Below are 14,526 nucleotides of genomic sequence, written 5' to 3' on the forward strand. Positions count from 1 at the left end.
GATGTGGGACCTGTGGTCCTTCTATTGTTGGACTTCAGCTCCCATAAGTCCTAACCATCCGTCAAGATGCTTTATTCCTCAACAGCACGTGTAACTTTGCTTAATAACATTTGTAATAGATCTTGTAAGTGTCCAGAGGGCATTACATGCATGATCCAATTGTAATCTTTATAGCAGCCTTTTTAAATGCTCAATATTATTATGTTCCGTAGTGCATTTGGAAGACTAGAGGCTCAGAGAGTAGCTTGCCTAAGGCCACCTAGTGTGTTCATGTTATGGCAGAGGTGAAATTTGAAATATGGACTTCCTGGTTCAGATTCCATTCTCTTCACCCTCCAATGGTGTGTATAAAAAGTAGCAAAAAAATGCACTTAAATTGCAATCCATCCATCCAGTCCCTTGAGCCTTGCTGTCAATCCTGCCTTGCCTAAAAGCTGCTTTAGCCAGCCACTGCTGAAACCAGATACACATCTCTACAATATTAAATACACATTAGTTAAAATGCATGCAAATTTGTACAGAAGGAGCTTTTACACACATACAGAAGTAGGGGACCCCCCCTCCTTTCCTCAGCTAAAAGGATTTCCACCTGGGTCAGTTGAAGATGGCTAAGGAGCAGGATCTAATGGTTAGACCACAGAGCCTAGGACTTGCCAATCAGAAGGTTGGTTGTTTGAATCCCCATGATGGGGTGAGCTCCCGTTGCTCGGTCCCTGCTCCTGCCAACCTAGCAGTTCAAAAGCACATCAAAGTGCAAGTAGATAAATAGGTACCACTCCGGCGGGAAGGTAAATGGTGTTTCCTTGTGCTGCTCTGGTTTGCCAGAAGCAGCTTAGTCAAGCTGGCCACATGACCTGGAAGCTGTACGCCGGCTCCTTCGGCCAATAAAGTGAGATGAGCGCCGCAACCCCAGAGTCGGTCACGACTGGACCTAATGGTCAGGGGTCCCTTTACCTTTACCTTTAAGGAGCAGGATGTAAAGCAATGTAGAGTTCCATAGAAATGAAGCTGATGGAACTGAGCATGAGCTGTTAATACAATGGTCAGAATGGCAGCATCCAGTGCTATTTTTATAGAAAAACAGGAGCCAGAACTCACCATGAAGACCTCCCTTGTTTTCTTATAATGGTAACGGTGCCCACCTGAGAGGTGCCAGAACTGAGTTCCGGCAAGTTCCAGCTGAAAGAAAAGCCCTGGCAACACCCTTGTCTGTTCCATTATAGGCAATCATAAAGAATTTGACAAAGGAAACCTCGTATTGGTTGGGACTCAAAACAGCCAGACTCTCTGAAGAGTGGACCTGGGAATGGATTGATGGATCCCCCTTCAAGGAAGAACTGTGAGTAGTTCCAGGTGTGCACAGATGATTTCTGTAATTTTTTATTTTTTAATTGATTTACATGTTAGCAAAGAAGCATAGACCTAGTGATGTAAATAAAGCACAGAAATAAAAAGAAAAGGGAGGCCTTAACAACAACCTTCAAATCTATGCATACACAAATATAAATAAAACTATGAACTACCAATATAAATAAAAGAGATGCCTTTACTGATGCCAAGGTATAAGTTTTCATCTGTCCCAAGAGGCATTTGGTAACGTCTGTTGGTATTATTTTTATTTATTAAATTTATATACCGCCCTATACCCACAGGTCTCAGTACAGCTACAACTTAAAATCACAATATAAAAACACAAAATACATTTTTATAAAAGCAGCCCAAGAGCCCCCCCTTCTCCCCAATACCTGTTAAAAGGGCATTGGATGTCAATCAGCTTCATGTCAGTCAGCTGAGGATAAATAGCTCACCTCTTGGCATGAAGGGAAAGGTTTTGATGTGAGAATAAGAACAGTATCCTGATACTGAATGACACAGTCTTCTCTCTCTCGGTTTTTTTTTTTTTTTTTTTTTGAAAAGCAACAACAAATTGTTTCCTTTATTTTGCAGGTTTACAGTATCGGGCCCTGCTAAAGTAAACAGCTGTGGTATGATAAGGCGAAATAGTGTTAATTATAATGCTTGTAGCATTTTATCTAATTGGATGTGCATGAAAGCAGCTTTCCAGATATAAGCACAAAATGGGGCCAAGTGCTGGAAGTAAGAAACCATCTCTTTCTGAACAATGAGTTGGCCACTGACTTCTTGTGCAGCTTGCAAGATCGCCTCCAGCCCAGAATAGTCTGCAGTTGCCAGGATGCTCCTTAACTGACTTATGGCAGGAAGCCAAAAGCCCTAGTAATAACTTGTGTATTATGGGTAAGGTTTTATGCCCCAAATAGGCAACTGTCATAAAATTCAAGCTTGGAACAAAGCCCGTCAGTTTGTCAGTTCCTTTGAGTTCCCTATCATTGCTTTCTATTAATGTAATACTATTCTAATGCAATTCAGTGAAGAATCGGAAGTCAAAAGCAAAGGGAAGTTCACCAGATATTAGGTAAAGGTAAAGGTAAAGGACCCCGGGCGGTTAAGTCCTGTCAAAGGCGACTATGTGTTTGCAGCGTTCATGTCGCTTTCAGGCCGTGGGAGCCGGCGTTTGTCCACAGACAGTTTTCTGGGTCATGTTGCCAACATGACTAAACCACTTCTGGAGCAACAGGGCACCGTGATGGAAACCAGAGCGCACTGAAATGCCATTTACCTTCCTGTCGCAGCGGTACCTATTTATCTACTTGCACTGGCGTGCTTCGAACTGCTAGGTTGGCAGGAGCTGGGACTGAGTAACGGGAGCTCACCCCGTCGCGGGGATTTGAACCGCCGACCTTCTGATCGGCAAGTCCAAGGGGCTCAGTGGTTTAGACCACAGTGCCACCTATTCCTTACCACCTTTATCAGATTTTACTCTATGCCAGGACTGCATATTTTCTCCCAAAGCAAGCATCTTTATTTTACATTTCCCCCCCATGGTTTCAGATAATATGTGTAATGTCACTCCTTTTTAAAAATAAATAAATGAAACCACAAGAGAACAAGCTAAGAGTTCTGTAAACACACTGTGTCTTTGCCTCACCACCGTTTCGGGAAATGAAAACTATTACATTTTCCATTGTAAAGAGCATAGCAGAAATTCTGAGAAGTGGCCAAGTGTTCAGAGGCCACATTTCCTGTGTGGCTGTTCTCCTCCTCCTCCTTTTATCTAAGCATTGGTCAGGGAGTGCACCTTTTCATTCATAGCTGAATTTGGTTCTCAGTTTCAGAAAAGGTCTATTATTCTGTCAGTCTTTTGCCAGTTAAGGGGTTGTTTCACCTGTTGAGGAATCGACTATAAAAGTGTATTTCCAAATAGAGGATGAGAAGGCTTTGTGGTGCATAGATTTCAACCAATCATAGATCAAAGAAGACAAACCCTTCTGTTGCAAGTGCAAGGTAAATATTTCTATGAGGAATTAAAAAGTGGATTAAATCAAGAACTTTATTTCCTTCAAATATGTTCACGTTTCTGCCCATCCAGTGGCCAGACATAACTGCTTTGAGAACCACACGCTACAAAAGGGAGTATGAGTGTAATTTAAATAAAAGGATTGCCATATCTATCAGGGCACAAAGCTGTGGGTTTTTCACTGCCAATCACAAGGCCAAATCCCAGCATTTCCATTTTCTGAGAGGCTGGAGAGTGATTTGGCAGCTGTCTATTCGTGCGTCTTCAATAGGGGCGGACTGTGTTGTGTGATCAAACCAATCTACCTCAGCTCTGTTTGCCATCATCTTCCACCCATAGGAAGATTCCTGGTTCAAGATCTAGGTTCCTGAAGAGGGAGGCCAGCCTGAAGACTTGGTCCTGTGGCAGGAATGGGATTTCTGGACCTTGGAGAGAGTGCCATCCTAAGAACGGGTTATGCTGTTGGTCATTAGGCAACATAGCAAGCAGAAAACAAAACTGTGAAGGCTGGGTTGGCTCCACAGCTTCTGCCTGTAGCACTTGCAGAAACAGATGCAGGCAGAAGCTGGAGATCTATTCTAGATCCTATATATATAGTGTGTGTGTGTGTGTGTGTGTGTGTGTGTGTGTATATATATATATATATATTTACATGAAATTTCCCAAAAGACCAAAAACACACAAAAAATATGTTTTCTCATCTTATTCAGTGTTTTGGACTTCCATCAACCACATCTGAAGATTTTTCAGTGCTTATCACTTATGAAATCCTTATCTGGATTTCAATAATTTTACTATTACTTTTAATAGTCCTTCACTCATAATTCTCTTCATACTTTTCTCTGCAATATTTCACATAGTCCTCCTTACAAAACTTCTTGCAATCCTACTCGCGTAATCTGTTGATTACAATTGCTTTTCAGATAGTTCACATATTGACTCCAGCCCTCTGAGAATCTCTGATCCCGCAGGTTTCCAATCCTTCCTGTCATCTTGTCTAATTCTGCATAGTCCAGTAATTTCGTCTGCCATTTCTATTTCGTTGGTAATTGTTCTTGTTTCCATTTCTGTGCCAATAGTACTCTTGCTCCCTCTGCTATTGCAACCTGCAGAGAAGCAGCAGGGTGGAGAGACGATGATGGAAGGGAGAAGAAGGGAAGCAGACAGAGAGAGACACAAGCAGAACAGAAAGCAGAACAGAAAGGCTAGCCTTTCTGTTCTGCTTCTATCTCTCTCTGTCTGCTTCCCTTCTTCTCCCTTCCATCATTGTCACTCCACCCTACTGCTTCTCTGCAGGTTGCAGTAGCAGAGGGGGCTGGGTTGCTGCTCCCTGCTCCTTCCTTCTCACCACGACCCCTGTTTTTTTAGTGTGTACACCCAGTGTGGTGTAGTGGTGTAGTGGTTCAGAGCGGTAGACTCGTAATCTGGTGAACCGGGTTCGCGTCTCCGCTCCTCCACATGCAGCTGCTCGGTGACCTTGGGCCAGTCACACTTCTCTGAAGTCTCTCAGCCCCACTCACCTCACAGAGTGTTTGTTGTGGGGGAGGAAGGGAAAGGAGAATGTTAGCCTCTTTGAGACTCCTTCGGGTAGTGATAAAGTGGGATATCAAATCCAAACTCCTCCTCCTCCTCCTCCTCCTCCTCCTCCTCCTCCTCCTCCTCCTCTTCTTCTTCTTCTTCTTCTTCCCATCAGTACACTAGCCACTGCATTCTGCACCAGCTGAAGCTTCTGCACCAGGCCCAAAGGCAAACCTCCCATAGAGCACATTTCTGTGATCTAGTCTTGAAATTACCAATGTGTGGACTACAGTGGCCATGCAATCCCAATTCTGATATGGCTACAGCCAGTGTATCAGACAAAGCTGGTAAAAGGCACTCACAACAACAGAGGTTGCTTGAGCCTCTCATGGCAAAGATGCACCCAGGAGTAAGGTAAAGGTAAAGGGACCCCTGACCATTAGGTCCAGTTGTGACTGACTCTGGGGTTGCGGCGCTCATCTCGCTTTATTGGCCAAGGGAGCCGGCGTACAGCTTCCGGGTCATGTGGCCAGCATGACTAAGCTGCTTCTGGCGAACCAGAGCAGCGCACGGAAACGCCGTTTACCTTCCCACCAGAGCGGTACCTATTTATCTACTTGCACTTTGATGTGCTTTTGAACTGCTAGGTTGGCAGGAGCAGGGACCGAGCAATGGGAGCTCACCCTGTCACGGGGATTCGAACTGCCGACCTTCTGATTGGCAAGTCCTAGGCTCTGTGGTTTAACCCACAGCGCCATCCGCGTCCCTTGCACCCAGGAGTACCCACAAGTTATTTACTGGCAACAACCATTTCCCACATGTTCAAAGCACACATGCATCGCTGTAGACCCAGAAGTGAAGGAAAAGGGGTGGAATGGGGTTGGGCCATAGCGGGGAGGGGTGGGCTTACATGTGCTCCACCATTGCGTGCGATGACCCAGAATGCAACCCCCACCAAAACGGGGGTTGCCATATGTCACGGCTGCTTTAGTTGAGATTACCGCATTGTAGGGGGTTGAACCCTTGGAAGTACCTTCCAACTCTTTGATTCCCAGGGCTTCCGCAGCCTCTCCCGATACAGAACTTAGGGAGCTACATGCCATTAGAGTGCTGATGGCACCATATTCCAGAACTCCCAATGGCTTCATATTAAGTAGAACTGGAGGCAGAAAGTGCCCTACAGAACCCAATAGCACAAATAGCACAAATGCCAGGGGTTCAAAGAGCACTATCTCAATGCTACTCTCTGGACTAGACCACACATAGGAATGGAACCACTTGTTCCCAGGGGTCCGTCTGTTTGCACATACGTGTCAATGGTATGTCTAAACCCACATATGTGTATAGACTTGACGTACACTCTCGAGAGGAATGGAGCCTTTTGCATGGGGCCAGGATATGCGTCCATTTAAAATGTGTGCATGCCTTTAACACTTTTGCCTAATCAAGAATTTGTCATATGAGGAAGTTGTAAGGATTTGGTTTATTACATGGAAATGCACACTTGATTTTCTTCTTTCACTTCCAACAAAAGACCCAAGACAACAGCATGATTAAGCCAAGCTGGCCATTCTCTGTTTCAAAGAGAGGAAAAGCTGCACTTGATGAAGACTTGGAAAATTTAGTTGGTCCAAAAGTGCAGAGACCAGATTACTGGCTGGAGTTCTCATTTGGATCTCCTATGTTGCCTGTTCACCCCAGTGGATCTTGGGTTAGGATGGCGCCCTAACTTCTGCTCCTTGTATAAGTATCAGGCTGGCTACAGATCCAGTTTCTTGCTACCTGACAATCTGACACGTCAATGTCAGTGCTCAGAAATGCACACTCTCCGTCTTCTTTCAGCTCCAACCTGCAGCAAAAGAACCAAGAAAACAGAATCAAGCCAAGGGGGCCATTCTCTGTTTCACAGAAAGAGGAAAGTGTCCAAAATGACATATCTCAGAGCACAGATGTATTGTACTTCTGTCTGTGCTCATAGGAACCTTAAGACTGACTACAGTGGTCCCTCTTTAGTGATAAGAGGTAGGGCCTCCTTGGTGCTGGCACCAGCAGTTAGGGAATTCTCTCCCAGTTGTCTATTATACAATTTTAAAAATATTTTTTTTAATATCCATCTAGAAATGGGAAAGTATGTCAACAAGGTCCTTCATCTTCCCATTTTAAATGGACATATGTATAAAATCACAGATATTCCTCACTTGGGAGCCAGTGTGGTGTAGTGGTTAAGAGCGGTGGACTCGTAATCTGGTGAACCAGGTTCGCTTCCCCGCTCCTCCACATGCAGCTGCTGGGTGACCTTGGGCCAGTCACACTTCTCTGAAGTCTCTCAGCCCCACTCACCTCACAGAGTGTTTGTTGTGAGGGAGGAAGGGAAAGGAGAATGTGAGCCGCTTTGAGAATCCTTCGGGTAGTGATAAAGCAGGATATAAAATCCAAACTCTTCTTCTACTTAATCTTGCCTACTTTTTAATAAACATTTAAGCATGCTGTTTTTGTCCTGATTACAGTGTTGCTGTGGTTCTACTTGTAACAGGTTTCTAGTGCTATTGCATTTTTATTTTGTGTATGTAAGCTTCTGCAATGAGCTGGTGAAAGTTGTGCTAGAACTCATTACAAATAATAAAAAAGATATTTTGCTAACTCTCTGTGTTTACTTCATATCTACACAACATACTTCTCTTCTCTGCATGGTCAGGGCTAGTTTGATCTTTCCAAGGCAGGAAACATGAACCCTTCCTTCTTCATTCACTATTCCATTGGTTGTTCCACAAGATTCCCCCACACCCACCCATCACAATTTTGATCCCAACCCTCCCTAACCACATCCCTTTGTGGTACATTAGTTTGAGAATTGGGTTAACATCTAATAGTATCTAAGAAATATTATATCCATGTCCAAATGTGGAAGAATGGCAGATCTGTTTCTAGGCAATTGTCAGGCTACTTGTTGGTTTCCATCCCAGAGTCCAGACACTGAAGAGAACAAGGACTCACATGTTCTTGAATTCTTGCCCATTTCCCCATTTCCAGGTTTGTCCAGAGTCCTTCCTCAGGCCAATCCAGTGACCAGTGTCCCTGATGTAGCGCAGAATGAATGCCTTAAAGCCACACAAAATTCAGATTTAGAACTGCTGTCTTCAAAGAAATCCCTTCTTATCCCTCTATGTTGGTGTGATTCCATGATTCTGTAGTGAAGCTGATCTTAGCTGGCTGCCTATACAGCAGCAGCATGGGGTGGGTGATGTGGTGGCCGCACTCTGTATTTGCCAGGATGAGAATGGTACCTCTGGTTATGAACTTAATTTGTTCCAGAGTCCGTTCTTAACCTGAGGTACCACTTTAGCTAATGGGGCCTCCCACTGCTGCCACGCCGCCGGTGCGCGATTTCTGATCTCATCCTGAGGTAAAGTTCTTAACCTGACTTCTGGGTTAGTGGAGTCTGTAACCTGAGGTGTTTGTAACCCGAGGTACCACTGTACATGGATTCTGTATTACCATCAGCCCTGCTCACTGTAATACTTGTTTAAACATTTATCTACAATGACGTACATCATAGGTGACCCAACGACATCCTAGTCCTTCGTCACCTTTCCAAAATCCTGCATATCAATATATTTGAAAACATGCCAAACAAAATGGTTGCCCGGCGGCTGAGATGGAGAATTTGCTCATATCCCAAGTTATGACAATTCAAGATGAATCAAGAGTTGACTTTGTGTTTCTGTCAGGGCTGTATAGCAGTAATTCTCTCACAGACTTAATAGCCTCTCAAATGTCATTGGTTGGACATACCTTTTCTTGCTCACTGTCAATCACAGCCAGGACGGAATTATGTGAATCACAAAATAGCTGACTGGAAGCCCAATCTCCTTTTTCCTCTGAGAAAAAGTAGCATTTTCCCTCATAGTTGATCCACAAAGCTGGACAGGCTCGAACAGATGACACCTCACGACATGGCTGATTAGTATTCTTTGCTGCAAATGTAAGAGAAAGAAAACTCTCCTCTGAACTTGCCTACATTATTATTATTATTATTATTATTATTATTATTATTATTATTAGTTTAAGATTACCAATGCTAAAATATGAGTAGATATGATCATAAAATGATGAATATTCGTGCAGAATTCCACCCCCCTTACATTCACACCTGGCCCAAGACATTTTGCCACCTGAGGCAAACTACAAAATGGTGTGTCCCTTCCTGACAGGGAAGAAGGGGTGAGTGAAGATATACATCAGGAACAAGCAGGGAGGGAAATCAAATCAACCTCACCTGATGGTTGAAGTGGGAATCAAAGGCCCCTTGTGATGGGGAAAGGGATTTGAATCATGCCAGGAGACCCCAGAGGACAGCCCTTGCCATTTCTTCCCTAGGGTAGCTGAGCAGGGGTTGCTGTGGTTGCTGTGGGTAGAACATTGGCATCTCCACTTGGCAGACCTAGCACTGGCACTCACCAGCAGCAGGGGGCAATGGCCAGCGGGCAGAGGCCTAGAACAATGCACTAAAAATAATAATAATTCAGAAAACTCACCTGCCCAAACTATGAACAGGATGATTATGATTACAGCTATGATAATAGTTCTTTGGTTTACATGCTGTCGATTCTCTGAAAGGAAATAAAACAGACAAATGAGGAGGGCCGTGCTAATGCCTAAAATGGGGCAAGGAGAATATATAATTTATTTTATCTCAGTGGCATTTTGCAGTTCTGGTCATAGGAACAAAATGAACAAATTTGGGGAGGGGGGAAACTACCAAACTGTAAGAAAACGAGGGAAAGTGCAAATGCACAGAAGTACGCTTGATTTAACCTAACAGCACGGCCGGCCCTACTGTTAGGCAGCCAGTTTTGGATATCATGAGAGAGGGTGCAAATTATTCATCACTGAATGTATTATTATTGCTGTTATTTTTGCTGCTCTGCCTCGGGCACCAAACATGTTTCCATCTGATTCCCCCCTCCCCCCCTTTATGACACTACATAAGCCAGGGTTTGTTTTTGTTTTTTTGCTTTTGAAATGTTAAACAGTTCTGTGATATCTTCTGGTTTCTTAGCTTTCTCCCCATCTTTTGGAGAAAAATCACAGATGATTGGGCATAAAAGCATGCATATTCATGCTGCCCCCCCCCCCACCGCCCCGGTGCTGGAATGTGACAGCTCTGGTAAATCAAAAGTGGCTTCTTGCTGGTCTTCCCCACTCAAATGTTCTCCTGCCCGGACCTCTTTTGAAGATGGACAGAGCAGCAGTGTAATCAACCTGCTCCTCTATCATGTGCTATTTTTTTAAAAAAACTTGATATAGATATACAGTGGTACCTCGGGTTAAGAACTTAATTCGTTCTGGAGGTCCGTTCTTAACCTGAAACTGTTCTTAACCTGAAGCACCACTTTAGCTAAGGGGCCTCCTGCTGCTGCCGCGCCACCAGAGCACGATTTCTGTTCTCATCCTGAAGCAAAGTTATTAACCTGAAGCACTATTTCTGGGTTAGCAGAGTCCGTAACCTGAAGCATATGTAACCCGAGGTACCACTGTAATGTGGTCCTCCAATATTCAATAGTATATTGAGGTCCCCCTATTCAGTAGTATTTTGTTTCCAGTGTCTCACAGTGTCGTACGGCCTTTCATACACACCTTGCATTGCAGGTCCTTCATTTGCTCTTGCTTCGGGATGATTCCTTAAACAAAAGAACATGCTTGATCGGATTGTGGGTCTTTCTAATCTATCCGCATTGCTCTTATTATTCCTTGCACTCCTTTGTTGTTTGGTGGTCCCACTGGATCTCCTTTGAGCTAGCCGCCATGAAACATCTCTTTCCTTGATGGTTGCAGCTAGTTCTCAGACTCCATCACAAGTAAATGTGAAGATGTGACCCACTTTGCATTCACTCAAACTGAACTGCACTTGCCATTTTATTGCCCAGTTTCTCCTATCTTAAATTGCTCTGCTGTTGGGTACCTTTGGAAGCGCTTTATACAGTGGTACCTTGGGTTAAGAGCTTAATTCGTTCTGGAGGTCTGTTCTTAACCTGAAACTGTTCTTAACCTGAGACACCACTTTAGCAAATGGGGCCTCCCGCTGCCGCTGCGCCGCCGCCGCACAATTTCTGTTCTCATCCTGAAGCAAAGTTCTTAACCCGAGGTACTATTTCTGGGTTAGCAGAGTCTGTAACATGAAGCATCTGTAACCTGAGGTACCACTGTATTCTGCTTGGGGTTGTTGTCGTTTTTTAAAACAATAAACAATGCTTTGCTGTTGTGTTCCCCTTTGCCCTCTTCCCAAACTCAACAGTCATTACTGAATAAATCCAGTAGAAATAATCCCTTGGTGGACCCCACTGCATATTTCTCCCAATTTTGCTCTGTCTAGACCCTGAGAAGCAGCACCAAGGACCTTCTGGCAGTTCCCTCACTGCAAGAAGTGAAGTTACAAGGAAGCAGGCAGAGGGCCTTCTCGGTAGTGGCACCCGCCCTGTGGAATGCCCTCCCATCAGATAAGGAGATAAACAGCTAACTGACATTCAGAAGACATCTGAAGGCAGCCCTGTATAGGGAAGGTTTTTAATGTCTGATGTTTTACCGTGTTTGTATATCCTGTTGGAATCCATCCAGAGTCGCTGGGACAACCCAGTCAGATGGTCAGGGTACTAATAAAATTATGATGATGATGATTACTTTTATACTTTGTTCTTCAAATAGTAAATTGGAGGAAAACCTGCTCCTGCGTGAGTTCAAATGTGGGGCTATTTTTGGTAAGGGATTTTGCAAAAGTATATATATATAGAGAGAGAGAGAGAGAGAGAGAGAGAGAGAGAGAGAAATGTTTAATGGATCAGCTTTATCTACATGTTTGTTAAGAAGGATTCAGAAAGACTGTTTTTGTTTTTGAAAGTATGTGTCATTTTCCTCTTCCTGGTTTGTTTATTTGCTTAGTAATTCTAGGTTTTGTAATGCTTTCCACAAATCTATGTGAGATACACATTAAGTGCATGGGCCTGTGATTTCCTGATTCTCCCCAAAATATAGCATTATAAATTTGGGGTGTGTGTGTGTTAAGCTGTATGCCAGACTCCTCTAATCCCTGGATCCAGCAAGTGTTAAAAGCTAACCAAGCCTTCTAATTCCTGGAATAGCCAAGGTAGCTTCCTGGCGAGGCAATGGGGTATTAAGCAGCTTGTGCCAGATGGAAAATGAATTTTGCCACCTCCCTCAACAGACAAAACCAGAGCTGAGGACAGAAAGTTGCAGGGATGTGAGCCAGAGGAAAAGCAGCAAGCTGGAGAGAGAGTTGGGGCAACATTTTATTTGTTTTTACCTTCTCTGGCGTAGGACATTTCTCTGTGGCTGACCATCGCCCATTTCTTCCTTCAAGACAGCAGGACCTGGACTCTCCTGTCCAAGGTCAGGAGAGTCGGAACTGGCAGCCGGGCCCCAGCTGAGCTCTGATATGACAGTAGTTGGATCTATTTGATTCAGTCTTTCAGGCTCCCTTCCTGAAAAACGTGGCTCAGCCATGGCCTTCTGTTTGATGTGCCCACATTCCTTCAATGTTCTTTCACAGTCTTTGAAACATGGCCCCCACCCCTTCTTTGACTTTTCTCCTTCCATCCCATAATTCCTCTCTTCACTACCCATAGCTGTCAAGCGTCCCTTATTTGGCGGGACAGTCCCTTATCCCAGCGCCATGTCCCGCTGCTGTCCCTTATTGATGATGACCCTTAAATAAGCTACTGAAGGTAATGGGGCCCTTTCTATGTCCAGCTGTCCTTTATCAACAACAAATTGTTGCTTTTTTTGTGTGTGTGTTGAATATATGCTATATGGTAATTTATGGACCTAATAGGTATCTAAAGCCATTTGCATGCAACAAAATATGTATTTTATCAAAGTAATTGTTGATCCTTTATTTTGGCTGCTGATCCCTTATTTTCAAATCTGTAAGTTGACAGCTATGTCACTACCCCTTCTCTGCAAACCACCATAAGAACAAATTCATAATCATGTAATGAAGAGACAATGCAACAGCAAATATTTGGATGAAGTCAGACTATAGCCCCCATTGGAGGATTTCTAGTGCTTCACCACGATCCTGGAGTTGCATTAAGTCAGGGAGGGGAGCAAGAGGGAAGGCAAGCTAAACAACAGCTGCTGTAAATATGCTATAGAGTTTGGATTTGATATCCCGTTTTATCACTACCCTAAGGAATCTCAAAGCGGCTAACAATCTCCTTTTCCCCTTGTCCCCCACAACAAACACTCTGTGAGGTGAGTGAGGCTGAGAGACTTCAAGGAAGTGTGACTAGCCCAAGGTCACCCAGCAGCTGCACGTGGAGGAGCGGGGAATCAAACCCGGTTCACCAGATTACGAGTCCACCGCTCTTAACCACTACACCACACTGGCTCCTTGTACTTATACTGTACTTCAAACCAGCAAAGCAGTTCCACAGGGACATTAAGTAGACACTGTAGCAACACCAAATCACATTACTCTCATTCACACAATCCCACTCTTTCCCTGATTGTCTTTCTACTTACCAGTTTAGAAGCTATTTGGCTCCAGCAGCAAACTTCAGAATTGCAGAAAGTGTATGTGGAAGCTGGAAGGAAGCTGCCACCCGTTGTTTTGCTGCCCTGGGTGCTGTCAGAGTGCTCTCCTCGATATTTCTTGTCTGAGTCACTCTTCTCAGTTGTGGAAGAAAAAATGAGCAGCTATAGAAACAGTGACAGGGAGAGACAAGCTATGTTTGCTTGAGGAAAGTGGCAGTGCAGGGTGTGGCCAAATTCCGATATGAGCTTGCATTCACTTATCATGTTGGACTTTCTGGAACAGATGTCAAAGTCAGGTCATATGGTGACTTTTACAGCTGCTCAAGACCTTGGCAGCAGATCAAATTCACGGTTATAGGGCATCGAAGCCATCCTTCAGAATTTGTGCTTGCAATGCAGCTTTCCTGCCAAGTCTTCTGTACAAATGCACTTATTAGGGGAAACTGTGCAAAAATGCATATACTAGTGAAAAGAGCATACAAGAATGCATTATATAAGGGGCTTAAGACAGCTAAAAATTGTGTATTTTAGGCAAAATTGCACAGAAAGATGTGTTTATTCAGACAGATTAACAGTAAAATGCTGGTGAATTTTCAAAAGGGCTTTAAAAAAATTACTAACGGATGTGTAAATGTGGAGAACTGAATTCAAGAGTGAGAAACCAAAAATGACAGATTAGCCCAACTGTTGTGTGGGGTCCCTATCTGCAATTGCATTTCTAGTGTGCGTTCCCTAAAAATAAGTTGTGAACATAGTTGATGGTCCATCAACTTTCACAGCACCTTCTCAATCTGTGCACTGGTTGCCTGTCTTGCTCCAAGCACTGATATTTTCCCACTGTTTTATTCCATTTCACTTTATGGAAGACAATCTTACTCGGCTATGAGGCTATGAAGAAGAAGAAGACCATTTTCTAACAAGGTTCTCAACAATTTGCCCAGAAGTTGAACTTGCTTTATCAAGGCATAGCATTGACAACAATCCTTGGTGTCATTAAAAATTGTTTAGCCCTACATTGATCAACTTGCAAAGGCCAAACTTACAAAGTATCGCCATTTAACAACTACTGTATGGTGTGTGTT

At 43.8% G+C, this 14,526-nt stretch overlaps 2 protein-coding genes across 6 annotated transcripts in view; one reads left to right on the top strand and one right to left on the bottom strand.

The window, feature by feature from the left end:
• The window catches only part of LOC308470076 (killer cell lectin-like receptor subfamily B member 1B allele A), a 55,945-nt gene that overhangs the window by 7,237 nt on the left and 34,182 nt on the right, over window positions 1–14,526 (top strand). Inside the window, exons 5-6 of one of the 3 annotated variants that reach the window (XM_080993339.1) lie at window positions 1,224–1,339; window positions 1,948–3,887. The exons of 1 other annotated variant lie outside the window; for it this stretch is intronic. In XM_080993339.1, the coding sequence (XP_080849465.1) occupies window positions 1,224–1,339; window positions 1,948–2,071 (240 nt within the window). In that variant the 3' untranslated portion in view covers window positions 2,072–3,887. Of the gene's footprint in view, window positions 1–1,223; window positions 1,354–1,947; window positions 3,888–14,526 lie in introns of those variants that run through there. One more of the 3 variants, XM_080993341.1, reaches the window with a different exon arrangement.
• On the bottom strand, window positions 6,359–13,599 carry LOC308471920 (early activation antigen CD69-like). Of its 3 annotated transcripts, XM_080996231.1 has the most exons (7): window positions 13,433–13,599; window positions 12,213–12,339; window positions 10,532–10,575; window positions 9,353–9,386; window positions 8,687–8,868; window positions 7,889–7,992; window positions 6,359–6,743 (listed from the first exon to the last, which is right to left on the bottom strand). In XM_080996231.1, the coding sequence occupies exons 2-7, from the start codon at window positions 12,247–12,249 to the stop codon at window positions 6,620–6,622; spliced, it is 525 nt and encodes a 174-aa protein (XP_080852357.1). In that variant the 5' UTR covers window positions 12,250–12,339; window positions 13,433–13,599; the 3' UTR covers window positions 6,359–6,619. The 3 variants fall into 3 exon arrangements, with proteins under 3 accessions (XP_080852357.1, XP_080852359.1, XP_080852358.1); XM_080996233.1 differs by lacking the exon at window positions 12,213–12,339 and having other exon boundaries at window positions 13,433–13,591; XM_080996232.1 differs by lacking the exons at window positions 12,213–12,339; window positions 13,433–13,599 and adding an exon at window positions 11,478–11,608.

Source organism: Podarcis pityusensis (genome assembly GCF_964106645.2).
Source record: "Podarcis pityusensis genome assembly, chromosome: 2".
Taxonomy (NCBI): Eukaryota; Metazoa; Chordata; class Lepidosauria; order Squamata; family Lacertidae; genus Podarcis; species Podarcis pityusensis.